We start from the raw sequence: 25,578 nt of genomic DNA on the forward strand, positions 1-25,578 counted from the left end.
TCTAAACATTCTGTGCCGCATGACTGCATTATAAACACTACAACGATCCCGATCGCTGTGTCAGGTAAGCAATGAAAAATGCGATGCCTGAAATATGCATTTCTAAACGGCAAACATTCCTTGATGAACGTTGGAATAATAGCAGTTTATGTCTCACTAATCTTTAGAATACATAAAGGTGGCGTCCTGCGCATATACTGACGTCTTTCTTCTTTTCGCTCGAAAAGAGCCCGTATCTGGTGATCCCTGTTCACCGTTAAAGCTAGACGCGTCAGTTTGAAACACTAGTCACATCACAAGTGAGCAAATATTGACACGTGAACATCGTGTCATCAAAGAGCAGCTGCGCAGTAAAGCAGCTTGGCGTTGATGAATAAGTCAGTTGTCCAACTCCTCGGTCGTACGTTGCCACATGAGGAATCCGAGCAGAAGAATCGTTCACACGGAAGTCACGTGCGCTGAACTGCAGGGACTTGGTTTTCAGCATTTCAGCCGCGACGAACAGGCACTGTACGAGAGCAGCAACACCCTGTCGCAACAGACGAGCCGCTAATCGTAAGCGCGGGATCCGCGACTTCGGGATGAGCTCTCCTCCGTGCCAACTGCCCACTGAATGACTTCAGGTTCGTCTGCGCCCACCGCTGGCGGAGTCGGCGTGCCGGTGCTATTGCTCCTGCGGTCGCTCGCGCTGTCCCTCCTCGACAACCTGCGTCTCTGCCGGCGCCTGCGTCTGGACTCCAGGCTGCTTCGCGACGCAGTCTTCCAGTTGAAATAGGCCTTTGGATAGAGCCTGCGCACCGGGCACGAGAGATCGTGGTTAACATATTATCGCGAATCTTCTTTGTGGATACAAATTGTATGGCAACCATTCTCCTTAAGTCGAGTTTGTTTTCCTTCATCAATAAAGGAACGAGCAGTCGCATAAAAGCTGGTATACAGGTACAGCAGGATGAAGGGGAAACTGCGCACCCTCTGCCCTAGATTTTACAGCAATACACCACAATTACGTTATTGTAGAGAATGCAACAAATTGCACTCGGACCATCAGAAAAGGAACATGCAACCGAAATTGTGTGGATCCTAATGCGGTAATTGATGTAAGCGAAGCTTTCTATGCTGTTTGCTTTGATTGGCGATAATTAGCGGGACGTTGACGGCGAGTGTTTCATCTTTCGGCGTTTAGCTCAATACTAGAATGGTGAGTTGACGTTAAACGTTACCTTGCGTACGCCACTTCCATTTTTGCGTAGTGCAGGGAACACACAGCGGGACGTGTTTTGAGGCGCTGTTGTCCGCCATTGTTCATAAGCACCGAGAGCGTTAGCACTGTTATTGCCTCACAAGGCACATCACAATGTGCCAGAAGTGTTAAACCTTAATTGAAATGTGCCAACACCATCATGGTTTTATAAGGCACGCCATAGTAGAGGACTTCAGAATAATTTTAACCCCCTGAGGCTGTATAACGTGCACCTAAATCTAAGTGAATAAGTGCACGAGCACTTTTGCATTTGGCCCCCGTCGGAATTCGGCTGCCGCCATCGGGATCAAATGGGCATCACGCCGAGCAATGTCATCGCCGCAAAGCTATGCGACCGCTTCCGTAGTGTCGCCTAGACGCTACCGTGTTTTAATGCGGCTTTGTGTCTGCATGCCGTGCCTGAGTTGTCCGCCAGGTAAATTTGCATGGTGTTTATTTTTCAGGAATAGCAGCGACGTATCGTGCCGTACCTTCAACTTAAGTTATCAAGTTTGTCGACTCTGATGCTGATTCACTGTCTCGCATCCTCATCGACCCGTCGCCGCAAGACAAAAAAGTCGACGAGCGCTTCCCGGGAGAAAAAATTGGAGGACGCTTAAGAGGAAGCTTTAGCGGAGGTGCTCCTATCTTAATACGTGTAAAAGGAGAATTCGTTTTTCTCGGCAACTACTGCACCAAATTTGACGAGGTCTATTCCATTTAAAAGAAAAACTTAAAATCTAGTGACTGTTGGTTTTGAATTGAGTTAGGTCATGAAATTTTTATTAAAAATTGGCAAAAACTGAACATTTTCAGAAAACGAAACTATCAAGTTTACAACTCTGTAACTCAAGAACGAAAAATAATAACACCATTCTGTACATTGCATGTAATAGTACATCTAAAGCGGACAAAATTGATATTACACACTAATATAAAAAAATTTAGTAATATGGAAATACAACTTTTGCAGAACCCTTGTAACCAACGTAAGAAATTCACGTAAGATGTAAAATGACATATCGAATTTGTCCGCTTTGAATGATCTAATGGATGCCGTTTACAGAACCGCGATATGAAGTCTTGATGCAGAGCTATGAGTTTGTAAACTTCGTACTTCTGTTTTTTTCAACACTCAAATAATTGAAAATCTCTTTTACAAAATTCAAGCCCTAAATTGTAATTCCGCTTCGAACAGTCACTAGAATTTAACTTTCTCTTTCAAATGCAACAAATTTCATTAAAATCGGTACATGGTTTATCTCACAAAAACGTTTTTGCATTTTACAAGTATTTGAATAGGCCGCGTCGAAGTCGGGCCCGAGCTAAAGCTTCCCCTTAAGCTTCGCCTTCAAGAGTGGAACGCGATAGCGTTATCTCAACCCGTTCGCACCGCCCACTCATTCGCTCGGCATGCTCTTGACGAGAGGAAGGGGACAAGCGGGCGAGTGGCGCGCCAGCTGCCGGGGCAGCGCCGTACCTTGCGAGGAGGGGGTCTTCTGTGTTTTCCGCAAGATGGCTCTGCGTGTGCGCCAAGCGCAGAAATGTATCGGAAACGTACTTCGCTACTCGTTTAACTGCGACTTCTGTAATTTACAGCCTCATAATTACCGATATACACCGCAGTATAACTTTCTACGGCACGTTTCTAAGTTAACGCCGCATTCACTAGAGGCACTTTTGTCCCGCTTTGAACCATCAAACTCACGGCTGAATGGTAGCGTCTCTGTCTTACACTCCGGAGACCTTGGTTCGATTCCCACCCAGCCCATCTTGCAAGTTTTTGTTTATGAATTGCCTTCTGGGATTTTTCGCTCACGGCCAACGCCGCTGACACCGGCGTTTCTGCGACACGAGCTCCTTAACGCTATCGCGTTATTACACGAAGACGACTTCAGCAAACAGGAACGAGCCGACGCAGAACTAGGAAGACTTGTGGAGTATTTCGAAGGCACTTTTTCCCAACTGCGTTTAAGCGTGGATTGTCGCCGTTTTCACTATAGAACCACGTCCTCATCGAACTTCTCCCGGGTCCCCGCAAACTACCTCCTCGTGGTGCCCTCAGCACTGTGGCCAAAAATCCTGCATGACCTGCGTGATGATCAAACAGCCGGGCACCTCGGGTGTACGCTCGCAAGGATACAAGGAGTATTGGCCCAGCCTGACCACTGACGTCGCCCGCTATGTCAAGACATCCGGAGACTGTTGGCAGCGCAAGAGGCCACCAACAAGGCCAGTGGGATTGCTACAGCCAGTCAAGCTTCCTTGTCGACCGTTCCAACAAATCGGGAGGGACTTTTTTGGGCCCTTTCCGACGTCAGCACCCGGAAATAAGTTAATTATGGTGACTACCGATTACTTTACGCGCTACGCTAAACTAAAAACCCTGCCTAAAGATTGTGAGTCCGAAGTTGCAAATTTCTTCGTTGAGAATATCTTGCTACGACATGGTGCCCCGGAAGTGCTTGTCACCGACTGAGGAACGGCTTTTATAGCGGAGCTTACGTTGCTGGCGATTCTGGAACACAGCCAGAAAAGACAGGGGGGGACAACTGCCTACCACCCGCAGACGAACGGTCTTACGTACCGGTTTAACAAGACCCTCACCAGCACTTTCGCGGTGTACGTCGACGTCGAGGACAAGACCCCATGGGACGCCGTCCTTCCGCACGTAATTTTCGCTTACGACCCGGCGGTGCAAGAAACGACGCAGATCACGCCATTCAAGCTGGTTTACGGCAGGAACCCAACGACGACTCTCGATGCCATGTTGTCGCACTTCACCAACGAAGAGAATCGCGATGTCGCCGCCTATCTCCAGCGCACCGAAGAAACCCGACAGTTCGCCTGTCTGCGAATCCAGAACCAACAAAGAACCGGACAGCGGACCCTACAATCCTCGACGACGCTACGTGGAATACCAGCCTGGTGGTTTCGACCCCGATACGCCGACGAGCAATTCGTGAGAAATTTTTACGACGCTATTTCGGACCCTACAAGATCATCCGATGAATTGGTGCACTGGACTATAAAGTCGTGCCAGATGACATTACGTAATCACAGCGGCGCCGCTCGTGGCCTTTTGGCCGACAAAGAAAGACACCAAGGGAAGCATAGGGGATATTACTTGTACTTACTAATTGAATTAAACAAAGGATAAGTTAATGGCAGTGAAAGTGGATGAAAGAACTACTTGCCGCAGATGGGGAACGATCCCACGTCTATGCATTACGCGTGTGATGCTCTAACCTGTGGCCATTAGTTGCGATTAATTTATCATTTCTTTAATTCAATTAGTAAGTACAAGTAATTTTCCTTATGTTTTCCTTGATGTATTTGTTTATTGGCTTCTCATGATATGATTAATAAAAATCGGGCCCCTCTGTTAAGCCCCTTTCTTCTGGTTCTTTGAAATAGTCCATGTTGTTCATAGTGTTGGAACATTTATGCCCTTCCACCAGGCCTAATGATCCCTCGCACTTTGTTTCCTTGTGATTTTTTTGCTACGTGTGCTTTAGTTTCTTTCTCTCGCTATTGTAGCATGCGGACGATGCTTTCTTTATAGGGTGGGGCATTGACACGTGTACAGTCACGGACTGCCTAAACTGAAACAAAATAACAGCAGACGACAGATACGGGCGGCGCGACCCAGCCGCGAGATCGGAAAGTAGCTCAATAGCGTAGCACACGAAACCGGCTGATTCACACAGCAGCAGCGAAGGGCACTCTCGAACACATGTTATTTAGCTCGTCGGAGCTTTCCGTTCTCACGGCTAGGCCGCACCGCCAGTACCTGTCGTTTGTTTCGTTTGAGCTTAGGCTGTCCATGACTGTACCTATTTATTCTTTTTCCGGAGACTGCATTTCACCCGCCAAAACCTAAGGTTATCGTTCAGCGCAGGACGCGCCTGCAAGATTTGGAACTTACTCTGCTATCATTGATTCTATCTGTTGTGTATGTTATCACCGGCTGTGTTCTCCGCTATCGTTGTGATCTGTTGAGTTTAACTTGTTTTTTAGTGCGCCTTATTTTTCTGCGCATAGAATCCCCTAATGAAGAGTATGATCGTAACACAATGTTTTTGCTGTTGTGTTCTTCATCGTCACTACAACGTGACAAATGCTCCCCAAACACTACCAGATATATACAGGAACAAAGTGAAAGCAGGAGTCAACGTTTCGACAAGTCGACTTGTCTTTTTCAAGGCGACATATGCTTTTCTCGGCAGGGTTCTTCTAAATGGGATGCGGGGTAAGGCGGTTGGGCGCGGCAACGAGCGAAGGTGTGTTACCTGCGAGGGTGTGGAATGGAGAATAAAGGAGTGCTGTGCCGAGTCTCGTTTTGCTCATCGTCTTGAATTTCCATCTCCCGCCTTCCCCCTGTTTTCCCTGGATAAAAACAGGGTGGTTTCTGCCGGCAAAGAAACCGGCGGGGGCTCTTGACCGTATCCAATGTTCAATGTTTGCCTACTTACAGAAGCAGCTGTAGATTTTCTGCTAGAATATTTTAACAGGGTTTGGGAAACAGGAGTAATGCCGAAAGCACGGAAGAAGGCAATAATAGTACCGTTCTTAAAAGCCGGGAAACCCAACATACCCTGCAGCTAGCAACATATCGCTCTCACAGCTGTTTGACAAAATCCTATGAAAGTATTGCAAGCACGACGTTAACATTTTGAAGCAAAAAAATCTTATTAGATATTCGGCAGTGAAGGTATAACAAAAGTTGTTCAACAACTAATCACTTCATCTGACTAGAACACAAAGTACACAATGCCTTTCTATGCGAACACTACCTCACGATATCCTTTGTCCCATACAGAGCATATAAGATCCATTGAGGTTTGGTACAGTGAGTGACTTGGCGGACCTAGGTATTTGTGGCAAAAGGCTGTAGTACCTGGCTGATTTTACGTACAATCAAATATTACAGGTGCATCTGGGCACAGTGCTATCACGCATAGTTGTCCAGGATAACGGTGCGCCTCAGGTACTATTCTAAGCACGACACTGTTCGTGTTGAAAAGTTGCTCGGCAAATAGAATTATACCATCCTCTCATGCAATCTTTATACTTTATTGATCTCCCAGTCGCGTACCGCGCGTAGAATATGTTAATTTGCGAACGTCCGATTCAAATCACTTTAAATTATTTGACATTCTGAGCCAATGAAAACGGCTTCTGTTTAACCATTGAAAAAACTGTTTGTGCGTGTGTTTTTTTTTTCGCAACAGAGGCGCTTACAACTCAACGTTATCCTGAAACTACATGAAACGATATTGCCAGTGAAACAAGAACACTAGGCTTTAAAGGTTTCATTAGAAAAGAAGCGGAATTTTCTTGCGCACATAGTGTGAAGGTCAAATCAGACAAGGCATTTCTCAAAGTCCTGTCCCGGAAGCAATGGGGCTCTGACCGCAGGTGCGTTCTACATGTCTATCGTTATTTAGTATGTAGTAAAATAGATTATGGTTGCATCATTTGTGACTCAACCTGACAGTCGTACCTCAGGGGATTAAATCCAGTTCATAACCAAGGACTACGCCTAGCAAGTGGCACCAACGGGACATCGCCTATTCCCACTTGGTACTCGGAGAGTAACGAGCCCAGTCCTTGGAACATATAACAACGGAACTCATGCTTACACACGTTTTCAGTGTTCGGCCATCACCAGAGCACTCTATATATCTACACCACACGAACAAACCGCATGCCATTTCACCTCTTATACTTGGTACGAGGTAAAATGTGGCCAGTGCAATGTCCCTAATAAAGTGAGTTATGTTGCTAACAGGGAAACTATTATTTACCTCCTCGGGGAGACTTTACACAGTTTCTTGATTTTTCATTAACACACTTGAAGGAGTGGAATACCTTACATGGGCACACAATACAAGAGTTTCGCACCGTACACATACAACACTTACACAGAATTTTACACCGACGAGTCAAACACACGTCGGTGTAAAATAGACACGTCGTAGACACAATATGTAGACACGTCGGGAACCAGCGTCGTCGAAGGTGCGTGGGAACATACTGTTAGCCTACCATATTTCATCTCTCTTTTCACAGCTGAATGTTATGCTCTGTGGATAGCAGTGCAAAACATTACAACGGGCAAACGGGCAAAAGTAGTCGTTTATACAGATTGTCAAAGTGAATTAAAGACTTTTAATCTGAAATCTGAGCAGGAACGCCTCATGGGTCATATTTTGAACATGTTACAAGTAAGTCAAGCCCAATCCATCCGTGTTTGCTGGCTCCCAAGCCACGTTAGGATACCAAAATGAAAATATGGATAATAGTGCAGCTAAGGTGACTTCTGAAATTAAAGATATTTGTTACGGACGGTTTTGAAGCTTTCGCGAAGCAGTGACCTTCAAATGGCAAAGCGGATGCAATTTGAGAGAAAAAATAAACAAATTACAACTTAATAAATCTGTCCTTGGTGAATGGAAAACATGTTACATTCAAGAACTTTTATCGAAGTCATTTTGTGCCGACTTCAAATAAAGCACACGCACCTCATGCACAATTGTTTAATAAAAAAGGAATAACAACGAACGTGTGGTAATTACCACAATCCGTTGACAGAAATGCACATTCTAATCACATGTTTACATATAGAAGCACAAAGAATAACCTACTTGTGCGATTTATACAAATTACATACCTCTACATCCATCTTTAATTTTGGGAGATTACTCACTTGTGCCCCTAACAGAAGTCCTCAAATTTCTTGACGAAACCGATTTTTTAAAGTATTCTTAAGAGTAATACAACTTTCAGTGCTTCTACCATTGTTTTTCCAACAGCTCGTGGCTGGCGCAGCATGGCGTAAGTCGATATTGCGCCAATAAACCCGATTTAACCAGCTGATAGAAGACCAATAGTGATATATAGCGAAAACACATTGATGAAACGGAACAATTTAAACAACCTGAGCAGAAATTATTCTGCGCGCTACTGCAAGCCAGAAATGCTAGGGTGAAACATGTGCATACTTCAACTTTTAATTCACGAAGACAATGAAAGGAGATGAACTCGGGTTTTGTTACAAACGTCTTTGAGAACTCAATTAAAAGTGCGGGTAGACGCACTTCTAAGTGCTACTAACATTCCAACGCTCGGTGTGTCGTGTTTTACATTTTGTTCCGTTTTCCTGTAAGCGCTTCCATTTGAATAAGGAACATTCATTCATGTATTCCAAAAGCAATATGAGAATGCTTTCAGCTTAGAGCTGAGTGCCTTGTGCCCCACAAATGTTACACGTATATCAGATTTCTTGGTCCTAATGGTGCTGATGACATTTTTTGCTTATCTGGCTACTCCAAATGGACGAAAAAGAACCACCTACACAATATTAGAGAACTGGGCAAGCCTAATTACGTCCATAACTGTAGCAACGCAGTGAATTTCCCAAATACATTCATCATCACGAGCCCTCAGAGTAAACATACCCCCGCCCCCAAGACGTAGCTGAATCTTACAAAAGCCATACATAACATTTAATAGCCCCTTAACCGAAAGCCTAGTTAGGGCAACAAAACCGCAACCGAAATGCAATAGGATTTCTATAACAGTATTTGTAAGGCAATTATGGTATTGATAAGCACGCGCATGTGTGTGAAAGTCCGCCGTCCACTTCGCTGCTAAAGACAGTGCTGTTCTGAAGTTTTGGGTGTGTTCTCTCCTTTCCAGTTTGACGCTTTCCGCCTCGTATACGGTTTCCTTAGAACATACGGAATTTTTAATATATCGCTTGTGGCAGATAACGTAATTATTGTCCTTGAGCTGGTTTCCTCTAACCGGCGGAAATTATTCGCACGAGAAATCGACATAGGCGGTCGAATTATTAACAAATATACACTAATTAACCTTTAACTAACTACTGTAAGTCACATATTGCAATTTACACGTTGTACCCGGTGAGTTTGCAAGGCATATGCACTTGGAGCGAATTTTGAGCATGACACCACTTTCGAGACATGAGCTGTCAAACTTGCGGGAAAATGCGCTATTGTTATACTTGCTTTTTGAAGAAAACGTTCTTTTGTTCATAGCAGAATAAAAGTAATTGAGACTATAATGAGTTGTCGCCTAATTCCCGAATTATTATTGCGAAAGTGATGTCGTGAAAGTTCCTTCCAAGTGCATTTCATTCGAACTCACCGGCTACCATTCGGGAATTGCGAATGTGTATTAAAATAATTAACAGCATTTTTAAGTTGTCAATTATGCATGTTTGGTGTTTTTTTTTGGCAAGTAACGTTGATTTATTTGAATAGTCCAGCCCAATGAGTAGGAGTAGGAGTAGTAAATCGCCACAGGCGATTTTTAAAAATTCTGTACTACCTAAAGAAACTAAGTAATAAACACCCGATGTATTTGTAACGTGCCTGCATAAGATATTCAGTTGAGAGACAAGTAATTACGTCGTTCTTTCTTTCGGTATCCGTTACATCCGTGACATTGCTAAATACAGAAACAAACGTGATATGTGTACTTACGTCACCGTTAGGGCACGGCCACACCTTGCTCGTGAACATTTGTGAATTTTATAACTGCTCAGAGCAGGAAGTGTCAATTAAGTAATTATTTGTTCCTTTAAAAGCGTCCTGAACCACCCGTAGGGCTTGGTGAAAAAAAAATAGTCAGCGGATAGCACACGCTGCTATGAACATTTTAGCCGAATTTTGCAGTCACGCGCAGCTCGCAAGTCGTCATTTTTCCCAAACACGCTTTTCGAGAGAAGCCTTCTCCTCACTCTTTTCGGGCCGATACATTTCGTCGTACAGCAGATTGCCACACGCGGCTGCTATGCGGGACTCGAAGTAAACGCTCGCCGCCTGGCGGCCACGCCAAGAAACAGCCGATCCAGATTCGATTGAGGCGAAAGCGGGTCTCATATCACGGCATGCGCTGAATGACTCGTAGTTCTCGAATCGCCATGATGCCATCACGCACGAACCGGAAAGTGAAGAAAAAATGTCGAAAGACTTTTGTTACATTATTCGTGTCATCGCTGTAGAAAGACTGCAATGTATGGTTTCATAAGCAGACGACTCGCATCGGAGAGCGACTTGGATAAGAAATTTCGCATTGGGAAAAGGTGACGACTGATACTATACTGGTTTGTTCGAAACACCTCACTCGGGACGACTTCCTTCTCACCGGCGAGTAGAGCATCGCTTTCTCGTTATATATTTTAAATATCTTGCTGGCGTTTCAAAGCACGGAGCATCTTTGTTCTCTGTGTCGTTCTTTGTTCAGGCAGGCGCTTTAATAAACTATAGTCATGTACGCCTAAGGCTCATTTGGCATTGTTCGTTTATGCTTTGCTGTCCCGGCATTAGTGTTTCTAATGCTTTAAGCAGCACGGATGATAATTACCTCGGAAAGTGCGAAGTTGATCATGGCACATGTTATGCCGCCAGACGACATATCGTTTTCACAGCATGCGTTAGTTTAGCGGTGTCAGCAGAAGATGTTTTCTCATTCAACGCGTTCAGTTGTCAGTTTATTCGCTCGCACGAGATTTAGAAGCAAAAACAAACAGCACTCGTTCCAGCTTTGAAGTTTTTCACTAGCGCACAACGCCACAAATTTGCTTTCCGACACTGTGCCCACAGCTAAAATTGATTACAACTGGTTCAATTCGTTTCCAAGTCGTGCATTTGCACTAATACAAGTGATCTACCGAAAAGAAAACCCTCGCTAAGTTTTGGAAACATGGAAGAAACTCAACATGGTCCGACGGTTTCTTCTCACGTTTCACAGGGGTTTGATGAATTCCTACAGGCGGCAGGTGTCTGCTGTGTACAGGTGTGTGCTGTGTCTCCAAGCCCGGGCCCTACCCCGAACACTAGGTACTGCGTGCACGAAGAAGCGCCAGTCATCGGATGAGGACAATATCATCGCACGTACCAACTAACTGACAACGAAAGGTGCACGCCGACTCGCTAACGGAACGCTCATTTGCTTTTACCCAGTACACACTGACCTGGTAACATTGCAGTTTTTAGCCTCGTTCTGTTAGTGAAGAATACCTGTATTTAACTTCTGAAATCACGACGGACGTTACTGCCTATATATTGTGGGATGGGCTATGCGATATACTGCTACACGAGTCGCAGTGCGGAACTGCCTATGAAGGTCGAAAACAGTCAAATGTCGTACCTGCACCAGTGGAGCAACACCGAAAGCAAGAGACTGCATCTTTCGGAGGCCCGATGCGCACAAACGCTTCCCTCTTTTTTTTTTAACTTTCAGCTCGCTTGAAAGGCTTTGTGTTAAAAAAGATATGATGCGGCTCACTGGGTAGGCAAGACGTTTGCACGCACAGCGCAACTATCTCCCACGTTTCGTCGCTGGAATCATTCAGTAATGCAGAAGTAAGTACATGTTGCTGGCCTAGTCGGTTCATATAGCTGAGTAGACCATAAATATGCTGGCTTTGGCGCAAACAAGGAAGAACGGAAGGGAACAAACGGAACAAGAACCCTTGTTCCCTTCCGTCCTTCCTTGTTTGCGCCAAAGCGATCATATTTATGGTCTACTCAGCAAGAATCCTCGAGCCCGATCTAAATAAGGCGATCGGCAGCAAGAACCCTTTCGCCTTCCGCGAAACACTTGGATTCGACGCCTCAAGCGAGAAACGTGAGCGCAGCACTAAGCGAAAGAGCCGCCGTGAAACTAAATGTCGTAGCCATCTTTCTTTACATGGACAGTGGAGCCAGCATAGGTAATGGATTCCGGAGTTGCCAATTGCCCATAGCTGAGATCAATGAAGAAGGGCCTTTGGATTAGTGTGCTTCTTCCTGCTGTCACTGAGTATGTTTACTTACGCAGTTAAATAAACAGGCTGAAGTAAGCGAAAATGAGAGTTTCAAATGTCGACAGGAATTACGTACTTCCGGAAGTACGACTATTGTAGTCTATAGTGAACTAGAATAGTATATTCTAGTTCTAGCAAAAAATTCATGACCAAGAATACGGCTTGCGGCTTTTGCAAGAAATTGATGATCAAGCTATCTTAAGTGTTAAACGGCAATTAACCGCAATGTTTTCCCAGTCACACCGAGATTACATATGATGAAAATGGGGTCATGTCAAGTGCCATATATGGCAAAGGTTTAACATTCCTGGCTGTATCATGAAAATTATCAATAATTGCTTAACCGCTGTGCTCCCCTATTTTTACGCGTCAAATAAGGGGCCTGCAATGCGCTTGGATGAACTAAATCAGTCACCTTTTTTACATTTGGTGACAATGGTGACAATGGGGGAAACATGGTGGGTACGCATGTAAAATTAGATGTGCCTCGGTGAGGTGCGGCCTTTTGCTAAAGATCACATAATCAAGGTCTCTAAGGCGTGCTCGTGCAGGCCACGTTTCAAAGGGTCAATCATAGGGGCCATGTTTCAAACTATGTGGTTTAAATGCAGGCAACTGAAATTGCTAATGCAACAGCTCGAAAGTAGCCGCTCTGATGAAAGCTGGGCTGTTTTTCTGCAAGGTCGAGTAAGTCTGCTTTTCCCTTTTATGTTTTTTTTCTGATCTTGTAGAGTAAGTCTACTTTCCTTTTCTTATATTGTTTTCTGTTCTTATTACGCGGCCTGCAACACGCTCATTCTCGCCAACAATGGTGCCATGCGGTGAGCTTTATTTTTGCGCGAACTGTATATACTGTTGTTATATCAAAGTATACAGTTATCACTATTATAATAACATAATTTTGGTATAAGGGGTTCTACCACAATGTATGCAATCGCGAAAATTTCCTGGAAGCACGAAAACGTTCTCCCAGATCCAACACAAAGAGGTAATGACTAGAGCGCTTAAACCTAAGACCAGGTATGATATTTTATTTACAACTTCGAAAAACTAAAGCTTTCGGATAGCGTCGACATCGTCTTATAAAAATCTACAGTGCAAAAGACAACCTATAAGGCGAGAGTAGATTGATCTATATGCGATCCGTCTACCGTGACAATAAAATATGAAAGAAATAAAATGAACAGCCGAGTATATTCCTCATGAGGAAAATCGTTTGTCAAGTAGCCACGTCTTCGCGAGACACTCTACTTACCCATGCTGAATACACTGACACACTGGAACCAGATTGAACAAATCTAACAGATGGCGTAGGTGCATGTGCGGAAACCTGAGCCCCTATTTAATCCTGCTTAGCTTTAGGTGCGTTGCCCTCTCTCTCTTTGATGTGTTTTCACTGATTACCTTAACTAAAAAGTGAGGGCGAGTGAGCATGTAGAAAGAAACGAGCTTAATGCTTACTTCTTCTTTGTGCTCTGGACAGCCGACAGTATTCGAGTTCAGGAAATGTTTTTACCAGAGAACGGATATCGGAGATGCTCTCTGCGTGCAGCTCCGAAAGGCTGAAACATTCAGTAAACAGGTTCTCAAGGGCGGCAATGAACTTGTAGAGCTTCGGGGAGGCATATAGAAGCCCACCCCAGTCGCACTGCTCCTTAAATTGTCAGGTGAATTCGACATATTTCGCGAAGTATTTCTTTGCATTGCGAGTTTGCTAGCTTTAAGATGAACTTCCTCGCCACATACCTTGCAGTCTAATAAATTAGCCTCCAGTTGCTTTTCTCCACAATCACATCAGCTCCACAGGCTCAGCTGGCATTGAGGCAATCGAACTTTCAACTTTGTCTAACTTACCCTGGGAAAGAAGCCCGTTGATCTTCTTCGGCATTGAATCTGAACCTTGTTCGTCATGGACAGTGAGAAGAGCGCTTACTATGTCAGGATTTGCATTGCAACTAACGACACCGCGAGCCAAGTGATAGTAGGATAGACAATTGACCGTGATAAAGAAGTCATCTGGAGAAGGGTGGGCGTTGCAGCCGCTTGACTGGCGAACGATGCCGAACAAGTGCTCTACTGGATCGGTGCTACGCCGTGAAGTCCTTAAATATTTGAACCCAAGGCTCTGTGCGAGGTACTCCAACAATGAGGGGGTACTTGCTGTCGTGACCCTTAACCCTGTTGCAGTGGATTCACTGCAACAAAAAGTGCCGCTTCTCTCGATTACACGCTTCCCACTTGTAGAGGTTGCCCAGAAATTCAGCCAAAAACGCAGCATCAGAGGATGCTGGCCTGAGTGCTTCGGCGCGAAATCTTGATGTCATCACGGTGATCGGTCTGTTGATCCTCCTGGTTAAGAAATGGAAGAAATGCACGTCAGAGCTGTGCTCATTGTGTGTTCTTAAAAATTACGTTATGTGAATGAAATATGAATGGCCACTCACGCTAAAAAGCCCTTGGGTTGCTTCAGTGCTGTCGCATCTTAATTTCTTCCTTGTAAAAGGCCAGGCCCCTCGGGACATACGATCCGAAATGTTGAAAGGCGTATGGAACTCACATCTTGTCAAACTGGCTCCAGGTGTGTGTCAACTTGGGCTTAATATTAAGTGTTCGTACGCAGCAGTCCCGTAGATGTGCTTCCCGAACTGGCCGCACGGATACCTAGAAATATAAAATACGAGCAGTGCAGTTATTTCATGAGTACAACATCTTTCTTTTGTGTGTGTCAAACGGGAGCCACGAAGGTGTGGCGCGTCAAGCCCTTCTGGAGGAACGTTTAAGCAGATGGGGGAAATAGCTTCTTCTGGTCAGTACGACCTTCCTCAGGCACTTGCATGAGATGCACACAGACCGTGGAGGTTAGAAAAAGTGCATTTAGAATCGTTTAACATGGTTCATGGGCGCCGTATAGTAGGCACTCATGTACTTTCACTGTCTAGAGGCAAGCCATGTACTTTGGAAGAAGTGATTGCTGGGCGAGTTGGTACATGGCTATGTTAGGAAGAGTTGGGCGTATAATATATATATATATATATATATATATATATATATATATATATATATATATATATATATATATATATATATATATATATATATATATATATATATACACCTCGTTTTTTCCGTGCGTTCGTCCTGTTATACGCGCAAGTCTTCCGAACATAGCAATGTACTATTCTTCACTAGTCGCATTGAGGGTCATATGAATTCGTTTTTGGCTAGACCTTGGCGACGATTAGCTAATTTCAAGATATACGTGTAAACTATACTCCCTTGATAATTTGAAAGTACCGCCACTCTTTGAACTCTGCCACCGCCGCACGACCGCCACGCCCCTTGCACGTCCCCCCCCCTGTCCCCCCGTCCCCCGCGGGAAGCGGTCTTGCGCCAGTTTTTCTGCAAGATCATTGGTCTGCCTGCCGTTGCCCTTGGAAACACGCGGATCTTGCGTTTTGCTTGTTTTTTTCTTTTTCATTCTCCCCATTTTTCTCCTCAGCTCGGCGCTTTAGCTCGGCGTAGCGAACTTTGTACGTTGTGTTTCCTGCTCTCTGTGCGAGCGTTGTGCCGAGCTGTTGCGCACATAACTACTGTTAGCGGAATCGGAAGAGAAGGCTGGCAACATAGAGGAGAGAGATGGCGACCGCTAAGGAAGGCAGTCGTCACGCTGTCTCTCTCTTTTTTTCTTTTATTTATCTATTAAAGAGCGCCCTTCTATAAAATCTGTGTGTCTGCGAAGAAATTCCTAACATCTCAGAAGTGGGACACACCGAAACCTTCGTGGTGCAGCGATCCTGGAAGCCGATGTCGTGGAATTGCGCCGACGCTGATGCTCGCTGACTCTTCAACGGACGGTGCGTTGGCGCCATCTTGGCGAGGTACTGACCGTAAAAGGGACCCTTTGTGTTGCCTTGAAAAACGTGCGTGCGGACGCTCTGTGTGACGTCTACAAGGCCCAACGGTACCGTCTTCGTGAGGTACCGACATCGAAAACGTGAGCCTTTGTGCCATTGCAGAAACGAGTGTGCGGACGCTCTGTGTGACGTCGTAAGCCTAGACGCTCAGCTGGAGGCGAAAAACTGTGTGTACGCCCAGGGAGACGCCTAGACAACCCGGAAGATGGCAGACGGCCGCGGAGCTCACGAAATGATGCAAGCTCTGCTGGAGCAAAACCGGCGGTTACTGGAGCTCCTCGAGAGGAAACATGAAGCGTTCCACGTTATGCCGGACCTGATTAAAGCTATCCACGATTTTGACGGCGAGGGCTCATCCCACGAAGCTGGGGCGTGGCTGAAGAGTATCGATTCCATGGCGGTCCTGCAGGGCTGGCCAGACAGCTTCAGACTAGAAAACGCTAGGCTTCACATGAAGGGACCTGCTCGATTTTGGCTTCAGGCCCGTGCCGATGACCTCACTACGTGGGATGACTTCAAGATTGCCTTCAAAAAGATATTTCTGGGCCAGACAAGCACGGCACAAAAGTGGAAGCAAATGCAGGAAAGAGTCCAGATGAGGGGAGAGTCCATCACGGCATACTTCCTCGAAAAAACAATGTTATACAAGGGATTGGGTCTCGGTATGCAAGATACCAAGGAACAAGTTTTGGTGGGGCTGCGGTTTAGAGACGCATGCATTTCCATGACGGCGACGGAACACAAGGACGAGGATGAATTGCTGGCAGACTTGCGAAGACTGGAGCAAATAAGCGAAGCTAGAATGCAGAAGTCACAACGAGGCCAATCCACAAGGTGGTGATCCATGCGCCACGACACATCGTGCTAAGCCTCTGGTCTCAAGATCTGCGACTGTCGCGCGTCCACCTGAGCAAGTGATCACACATGCATGTGTCACAGACCAAACAAGTGGTGGGGGTCCACCGAAGAAAACGCCAGAGCCGCCCAAGCGTGATCAAGCGGAGCGAAAAAGCTGCAGTTGTAGAAGGTATGGTCACGTAGCCAGAAACTATCCAAAAACAAACCCTGTTGGTAACTTCGTGGGGAATGAGAATCCAACAAGTGACAGTGGTCCATCAAAGTTCCTGAAAACTGCGACCATCAATGGAACTCACCAGCTCTCGGTGATGAAAGACCCGGGAAGTTCAGACTGTATATTGCGTCATCAAGCGGCTGAAAAGTGCAGCCTACAAGTTGTGTGCAGGGCCCAAGACTTGTATGGCCTTGGGAACACTGACACATCTACAGTTCAGTCTATCGGGACCTCGGAGGTGTTCATAGAAATCGATGACGTGGTATGCCGCAAGGTGAAGGTGATTATTGTCAACAACAGTGCCTTGCCCGTGGATATGCTGGTTGGTAGAACCTGGACGGAACAAGACCACATTACATACCTACGCATGGGAGAGAACCACTTCGCATCAAGGAAAACATTGTACTGACCAAAAGAACTGTGTTGGGTGACAGTGGAGACCGGTAAGAGTAAAGCAAATCATATCTTACCTAGTGGCCCTGGTAAGGGAATGCTACTTCACTTCAAACACGGAAGGGTTGAGATACCCATGTTAAACAACAAGGATGAAGACCAACAGCTGATCAAGGAAAGTTTGTTGGCTCACGCTGAACTGCATTCAAGGAGCTAAGAGTTAACCCCGTGAGACCTGTGCCTCAGCTTAAACCCACTGATCGTAGCATGCTAAATGTCGGGAAGGACGTCAATGAAAAACAAGTGGATGCACTGCTAAAGATGATGAATGAATACAGCGACTGCTTTGCACTAAATTTGTCACAGTTGGGGTGCTGTAACCAACTGGAAATGACTATCACAGTATTCCGGAAGCACTCCAGTCAGCTGCAAACCGTACACGGCTAATGCAGTGGAAAGAGAAGCAATCCAAGAAATTGTCAAAGAGTGGAAAGCGACTGGCAGTGTAACCAAACAACCTCACCATGCGCTAGCCCAGTGCTGCTCGTGAAAAAGGAAAATGGAGAAAATTGTCTAGTCACAGATTATCGACGGCTCAATAGCCAGACGGTGCCAGGACACTTTCCCTTGCCAAACATTGATGACCAGCTGCAACGACTGTCCGGAGCACAAATGTGCTCTTTGTTAGACTGTGCAAACGGATACCTTCAACCTCCACTGTGTCAGGAATCGAAGGCCAAAACTGCACTCATCACGCCTGATGAGACCGCGCAGTTTGAACGTATGGTGTTCGGGTTGAGAACGGTCCTGCTGTATTTTAACGTCTAATGAACAAGGTCATCGGGTCTCTGCGCAACACTGTAGTATTGTGTTACATGGACGACTTGCAGATTCCAGCCAAGGACTGGGAAGACTTGCTGGTACGGCTCAAGCAAGTACTGGATGCTCTGCGAGCTGCTGGTCTGACTCTTAAACTATCCAAGTGGGTGTTTGGAAGTGATGAACTCGACTACTTAGGTTTCAAGATTGTGAAGAGCTACCTGCAGCCAGGTGAAGTGAAGCAACAAGCTGTATTGGACACTAGCACGCCAACTATGTTTACAGTGTCAAGAGATTTCTGGGCCTGACAGGATTTTTCAGACAGTTCATTCGCATTATGCTCTGAAGGCAGAACCACTTACTTCTCTAACCAGGAAAGACACAAAGTTTACATGGGCAGTGGAGCAACAGGAAGCTTTCGACCAGCTCCGAAGAGAGCTGACAGAGCCTTCGGTTCTGAAGTTGTATGACCCTTCGGCTCCAACAGAACTCCACACGGACGCAAGCAAACATGGACATGCGGGAATGATCCTTCAACAACGCTGGCACTTGTGTGTTTTCTGTCAGTACACGCACCACTGAGGCTGAGAAGAATTACCATGCACAAAAACTGGCGTTAACGGCAATAGTTTGCAGTATGGAAAGACTTCGTCCACTCCCCCTAGGCATTCCGTTCACGCTGGTAACAGATTGACAAGCAATTGTGTATCTGAATGTGCACAAGACTCTCAAACACAGATAGCAAGGGGCTTCGACTTACTTGAAGAGTATCACTTTGAGGTGAAGCACCGAACAGATGAGAAAATGGCACACGTGGACTATTTCAGTCGTGAATCTGTAGGAGCGCCGCAGAACAGGTTCGATAATGTTGTCGAGACAAGGATCGAAGTTCCCCTTGCCTTGAGGACCACGTTGTGATCATCCAGCGACCTGATGCGGACTTGGCTAACCTCGCACGACTTCTCGAGAAGCCAATCAATAAAAGGACCAAGGAAGAAAGTGTCAAGGTCAAAAATCTGCGGCTGCAGAATGAAAGGCTGTTTTACGTGGAAGAAGACGGACGACTTCTTTTCGTGATGCCTAAGAGCATGCGCAAAACACTGTTTGTCAAGTTTCACGACTTACAGGGACATTTTAGTAGAGACCGAACAGTGACGAAAATCAAGGAACTTTGTTGGTTTCCTCAGATAGAAGCGCTACGTGGACCAGCGCATCCATAGGTGTCTCGAGTGTCTGCTCACAACGAATCCAGGAGGGAAGAAACTTGGATTCTGCGCCCGATACTACCTGGGAAGAGACCATTTCAGGTTGTACGCGTAGACCATGTTGGTACGTTTGTGAGAAGTTCCAAGAAAAACCAGTGGATTTTGGTAATGGTGGATAATCTGACCAAGTTTGTACGTCTCTACCCCGTGCAAGACACCTCAGCGAGAAATGTACTACGGTGGATGCAGTTTTATAACCGAGTTCGGACTACCCGAGCGCATCATCTCAGACCGCGGTTCCAGTTTCACGTCCCATGGCTTCGAAGCCTTCTGTCAGGAAAATGGTGTGGCTTACTGTTACATCGTAGGTTGGACACTGCGCTTGAAGCAGACGAGGCAGACACACGCTGACAAGCTGGAAAAATGGGCGTTTATTTGCAGTGCGCGGCGGAATATAAAGGCAGGTTAAGGAAGGAGGGGAAGGGAAACGAAGTAAGACAACATAAGATAGGCCACCAGATTGGCACGTGTAGCTGTAGACTTCAACTGAGAAATGATAAGAACACTGCAGTTATAACATTTCTCCATCAGTAATACTGAAGACGCTGCACAGGTCTGCGCTCTCGTGTTGAGCGTCGCAGTTCCGTGGCCACTGTAGGTTCACCGTTCCTCTCTTGTACGTCCAGGGGTTGGGGTGATGACTGACGCTGTGGTGGTGACGTTTGACGAGTTTCGGCTTTTGCCTTTGGCTTTGTTCCGGGAGTTTGTTCCGGAGTTCTCGAGATGAACGAGCTTTCACTTTCCCTGTGGCCTTGGGTAGCCGTTGGGCCTTTCGTTGGGTGAACTTGATCAACGTGTCGCCGAACGAGGCCCTCAGGCGTTTCCACTGTCACCATCCTAGCTCCACCTGCTGACTTTACCGTGCCAGTCTTCCACTTATCACCTTTACCAAAGTTACGGACGTATACATGTGTGTCTGGTGCAAGAGTCCAGTCATCCGATGTTCCCGATCTTCCTGCAACCAAAGGAGGAAAACATGTGTCGAGGCGTGACTGGATTTGGTAGTCAAGAAGATGTTCCGAAGGAGATCCGGTAGTTGAAAAGCAGTCTGCAAAGGCAATCTTCTAACCTGCCCTGGTTCATCTTCTTCAGCCCATCTTTAACAGTTCGGACAGCTCTCTCTGCCAGGCGATTCGACTGTGGATAAAACGCAGCCGTGCGCAGGTGGGTTATATTATTGTTGTTCGCAAAATCAGTAAATTCTTAGCTAGTGAACTGCGTCCCATTATCTGAAACAATGGTGCGAGGAATGCCGAACCTTCTAAAGAAGCTGCGCAGGCAAGTAATAGTCGAAGATGTGGTCGCCTGTTTATTGGTGCGGCCTCAATCCATTTGCTGTGAGCAACTACGAGAACAAGGATCATGTTTCCTTTGATTGGCCCCGCGAAATCTAGGTGCACTCTCGACCAGTTCTCCTGGCAGGTCGGCCAGTTAACTGGCGGAGCAGATGCCGGCATTGGTCGATTTTGGATGCAGCTTGTGCACCCCGCTGACATTCGTCGTGGTTCATTCCTGGCCACCAAAAAGCTGGCCTCGCGATTGATTTCATCGCCGATGATCCTTGATGTGTCTCGTGCAACATGTGCAACATTCTGCGTTGCGCGTTAACTGGAATGACAACTCTACGGCCCCAATACAGAAAATGGTGGGCCAATGACAGTTCCAGTTTGCGGTCGTAAAAGGGGCGTAAGCTTCGTTCTAATGCTTTAGAGCTTGGAGGCCACCCGTCTCTTGTGTAGTGCACGACCTTTGAAAGTACTGCGTCACCTGCCGTCAGCGCTTGCAGTTCTTTTACCGAGACCACCTCCTCCTGGACACATGCGAGTGCCAGAACGTAGTCAGGTGGCTCCCCTTCCGTGGTTGGCTCCAGAGTTTCTTGTGGCAACCCACTAAGCGCGTCCGAGTTCAGGAGCTGCTTGCCTGGCGAATACTGTAACTTGTAGCGAAATCCTCCCAAATACAGCGCCCAGCGCTGTATGCGAGCAGCAGCCAGAGACGGAGTGGGCCGATCCTGTCTCAGCAGGCCCAGGAGCAGCTGGTGATCTGTGACCAGGATGAAGTGTTGTCGGCCTAGAAGGCAATCACGAAGCTTCATTACTCCAAATACGACGGCCAGTGCTACACGTTCGAGTTGCGAATAATTTTTTTCTGCTCTCGACAATGTCCTTGAACGAAATCCGATTGGCTTGTTTACGTTCCCTTTCGTGTAAAAAAGTACTGCGCCGATACTATTTTGCGATGCATCGCACTCTAGTTTCAGCGGTTGTGAAGGGTCAAAGTGAACCAACACCCCTGCTTGCTGCAAACACCGTTTTTCTTTATCCAACGCCGTTTGTCGCTATTGGTCCCAGAGCCAATGTCTGTTCTTTTCCAGCAGCCGATACAGTGGAGCGAGCAGAGCCGATATGTTCGGCAAAAATTTTGCGTAGAAAGTGATCATGTCAAGAAAAGAACGAAGCTCAGCTACATTTTTCGGGCTAGGGGCTTCTGTGATAGTTTCGACATTCTTTCCTATCGGGTGCAACCCTTGCTGATCGATTTGATGGCAGAGATACGTAACGGACACTTGCCGAAATTTGCATTTGTCGAGGCGCAGTTTAACGCCATTCTCGCGGAAACGCTGTAGAACGGCTTTCAGCACGTCGTCGCTTCCTGCTCTTTCGGACACCAACACATCGTCCAGATAAGCTTGCGCGCCTGATACGCCTTGTAGAACTGTTTCCATTCTGTGTTGAAAAATGGCTGGCGCAGAGGCAATGCCGAAAGGTAATCTGTTGTAGCAGAAAAGACCTTTATGCTTGTTAATCACGCATGACTGACGCGATTCCTCATCGAGGGGACTTGGTTATATGCGTCACGTAAATCTAATGTGCTGAAATGTTTTCCACCGCTTAAGGACGCAAACATGTCATTGATTACTGGCAACGGGTACTGCTCCAGCTCACACGTCGAATTTAAAGTGACTTTGAAGTCACCACAAATCGTAACGGTGCCGTCCTTCTTAAGGACGGGTACAATGGGCGTAGCCCATTGTACCCGTCCTTAAGCCTAATGCTTACACGCCTAATGCCACAAGCCTATCAAGCTCTTCAGATACCTTGTCGCGTAGAGCGAAGGGAATAGATCGGGCCTTACAGAACTTGGGCGTGGCTCCCTCCTTCAGCTGTAGGTGTGCCGCGGGTCCTTTGATGAGGCCCAGATCCGAGCTGAAAACATCTGAAAACTCGACAAACGCGTCAGCAGTGACCTGCGTGGTGGTAGACGGCTGTGCGGTCAGCGGCTTGGCTGAAAGGCTGAGGACGGAGGAGCCTGCGTCGCTCAGGGGGGAAATAAGGTCTCGACCATGCACATAAGCTTGGACCGGGGCTATTTAGCACCACCAATGTGCATTCTGCAGTTGTACTGTCGTACGACACCGGCAAGAGGAGCTCTACAAAAACTGGCAATTTTACGAGGTAGCATGATAACTTCGTGCGTGAAGGCCGTAGCGAAGGCCAAGTGTTTTCGTGCTGCTCAAATATCTGTCGGGACACGACGCAGACCGGGTAACCCGTATCGATAAGCATTGGTACGTCCACACCTCCCCATGTGAAGGTGCATCGCATTGGGCGCTGCACATTAACCTCCCGCGTCGATTTTAGCGTCCAAATGTGCATGCTATCCTCTACGTGTTCATCTGTCTCCCTTTCCTTAACAGCCGGTACTCTGCCACGAAATCCCAGGGCTCCTTCTCGAGTACGAGATCTTGCGCTTTCTTCGTTCCGGCATATTACTGCTAGGTGGCCACGTCGACCGCAGTGATAACAAGGAGCATTACTCCAACGGCAGGCATTCGTAGTCCAAAGTATTCGGCTTCTTCGGCGGTACTCGTCCTGCTACTCGTCCTGTTGTGCTTTATGCTGCCACAACGCCCACATTCGGCCAGTACCTCTTTCGTTGAGGCTGACTGCACCCTAATTTTAAGCACCGCCGACGTGTCTGCGGCCATTTTATTGGCGTCATTATCTGCAGCTTCAGCCGACAGTGCCATCGTTTCAGCGTCCTCTACGGACAGATCTTTCTTTGTGAGGAGTTGTTTCTGCAGTGCACTCGATATTATGCCGCACACAATTCTATCCCGTACCATTCGGTCGAGCATGGTGCCAAAATTGCAGTTGTCCGCAATTCGACGAATTTAAGTAATGAATTCTTGAACAGACTCAGCGTCAAGCTGGCAGCGGTTGAAGAAGCAGAAGCTTTCGGTAATCTCATGGCGCTTGGGATCAAAATACTCGTCCAAGACTTTGACGACGTCTTGGTACTCCAAAGTATTCGGCTTCTTCGGCGCTACTTGTCTTGCTAATATGTGAACGGTGCGCATGCTTAAAGCTGCCACCAAAAGCGCCCGTTTCTTTGCCGACTCCGTCACGCCCGTTGCCTCAAAGTATGCCTCTGCCTTGATAACATAGGCCTTCCAGTTGTCTCTTTCGTCGTCGAATTCGGGCAGTTGCTGGTGTGCCATCGTCGAGTCGTCGCTCCGTAGCGTAGCTGCCGTCCTGCTTCAAGGTTTTGCCAGGGGTTTTGCTTTCCGTTTCTCGTCGCCACTGTTACATCGTAGGTCGGACACTGCGCTTGACGCAGGCGAGGCAGACACACGCTGACAAGCTGGAAAAATGGGCGTTTATATGCAGTGCACGGCGGAATATAAAGACAGGTTAAGGAAGGAGGGGAAGGGAAACGAAGTAAGAAAACATAAGTAGGCCACCAGATTGGCACGTGTAGCTGTAGACTTCAACAGAGAAATGATAAGAACACTGCAGTTATAACACTTAGACACTGAACTCTGCTCACCATCCAAGGGCTAACGGTCAGGTAGAGCGTGTGAATTGAAATCTGGTACCATGTATTATGGCTACAATCAAGGACCCGATTCAGAAGGACTGGGATCAGAACATCAAGGAGTTAGAGAGGTACCTAAACACTGCATACAATGCCTCAACAGGCACTAGCCCTTTCAGGGTTCTGCGTGGATATCAACGAAGGATGCAGGATGGTATCCTCAGATGGCTAAGCGCGGAGAATAACGAGTGGGTATGTCCGCAGCAACTTCAAGAAATGGCTAAAAATGGAATAGCAAGCCAGCAAGAAAAGTTGAAGCAGTACTTCGACAAACATCATTTCACAGCGGACAAGCTGAGTGTCGGAGACATAGTGGTCATGCGCTGCGTTCCAGAGCGCACCAGCGCCCCAACAAAAACCCAGAAGAAGTTCGAAGCTCCACTGACTGTGAGTGAAATACTCCCAGCGGACACCTACAGAGTGACCGAGATGAACGGAAAGGGTCTACTCGACTACCGCCCATACCAGCCAACTGAACGGATGGGGTGGAAGATGTCAAGAACTGCCCGACCAGTCAAGCACCGACCTGGAAGACAGCGTACCGAGACGTAGCACGCGTGTGTCCAAAACACCTTTGCATCTTCGAGACTATACCGTGTAAACTGAGGACAGTTCGCTGTCAGAATGGCAGAGTGTTAGTGGAATCGGAAGCGAAGGCTGGCAACATAGGGGAGAGAGATGGCGGCCGCCATGGAAGGCAGTCGTCAAGGTGTCTTGAACTCTTTTTTTTTCTTTTCTTTATCTGTTAAAGAACGCCCTGCTTTAATATCTGTGTGTCTGCGAAGAAATTCCTAACACTACAGCAAGAAGCCTGAAGGTGGTTATGCGGTTTTTATGATGCCACAAGGAAAGCGCGACGGCTTGTGCAGGTAGCAGTGGCTGCATAACATTGGTCGAAAGAACTTTGTTCCGACAAAGAACAGTGTTGTTTATGAGATGAGGCGTCTTTCTTATTGCTCGTATCAAAGCATACCCTAATGCTGAATTTTTTTAATTCTTCCGGCCTTTTCACCAGCGTTTTTGCTGCGGCAATTTGTACATTCGAGAAAAACGGGGTTGTCCTCAGTACGCTTAGTATTCTGCTGGGACTCGATCACCTCGCACGTCGCCAACTGCTGTTATTCAGTCGAAAATGCAGCCCTATACATTCTCCTTTC

At 46.7% G+C, this 25,578-nt stretch overlaps 1 protein-coding gene and 1 pseudogene across 1 annotated transcript; one reads left to right on the forward strand and one right to left on the reverse strand.

Moving 5' to 3' along the window:
- The first annotated feature begins 16,199 nt into the window (after nucleotides 1–16,199).
- LOC142558288 (uncharacterized) lies at nucleotides 16,200–25,022 on the forward strand (annotated as a pseudogene).
- Nucleotides 20,071–24,044, reverse strand: LOC142557875 (uncharacterized). Its single transcript, XM_075670088.1, has 4 exons — nucleotides 23,739–24,044; nucleotides 22,679–22,808; nucleotides 21,460–21,586; nucleotides 20,071–20,494 (listed from the first exon to the last, which is right to left on the reverse strand). Exons 1-4 carry the CDS (start codon nucleotides 24,042–24,044, stop codon nucleotides 20,071–20,073), a joined length of 987 nt encoding a protein of 328 aa, XP_075526203.1.
- Nucleotides 25,023–25,578: the final 556 nt, after the last annotated feature.

The sequence above is a fragment of the Dermacentor variabilis genome, chromosome 9 (genome assembly GCF_050947875.1).
Source record: "Dermacentor variabilis isolate Ectoservices chromosome 9, ASM5094787v1, whole genome shotgun sequence".
Classification (NCBI taxonomy): domain Eukaryota; kingdom Metazoa; phylum Arthropoda; class Arachnida; order Ixodida; family Ixodidae; genus Dermacentor; species Dermacentor variabilis.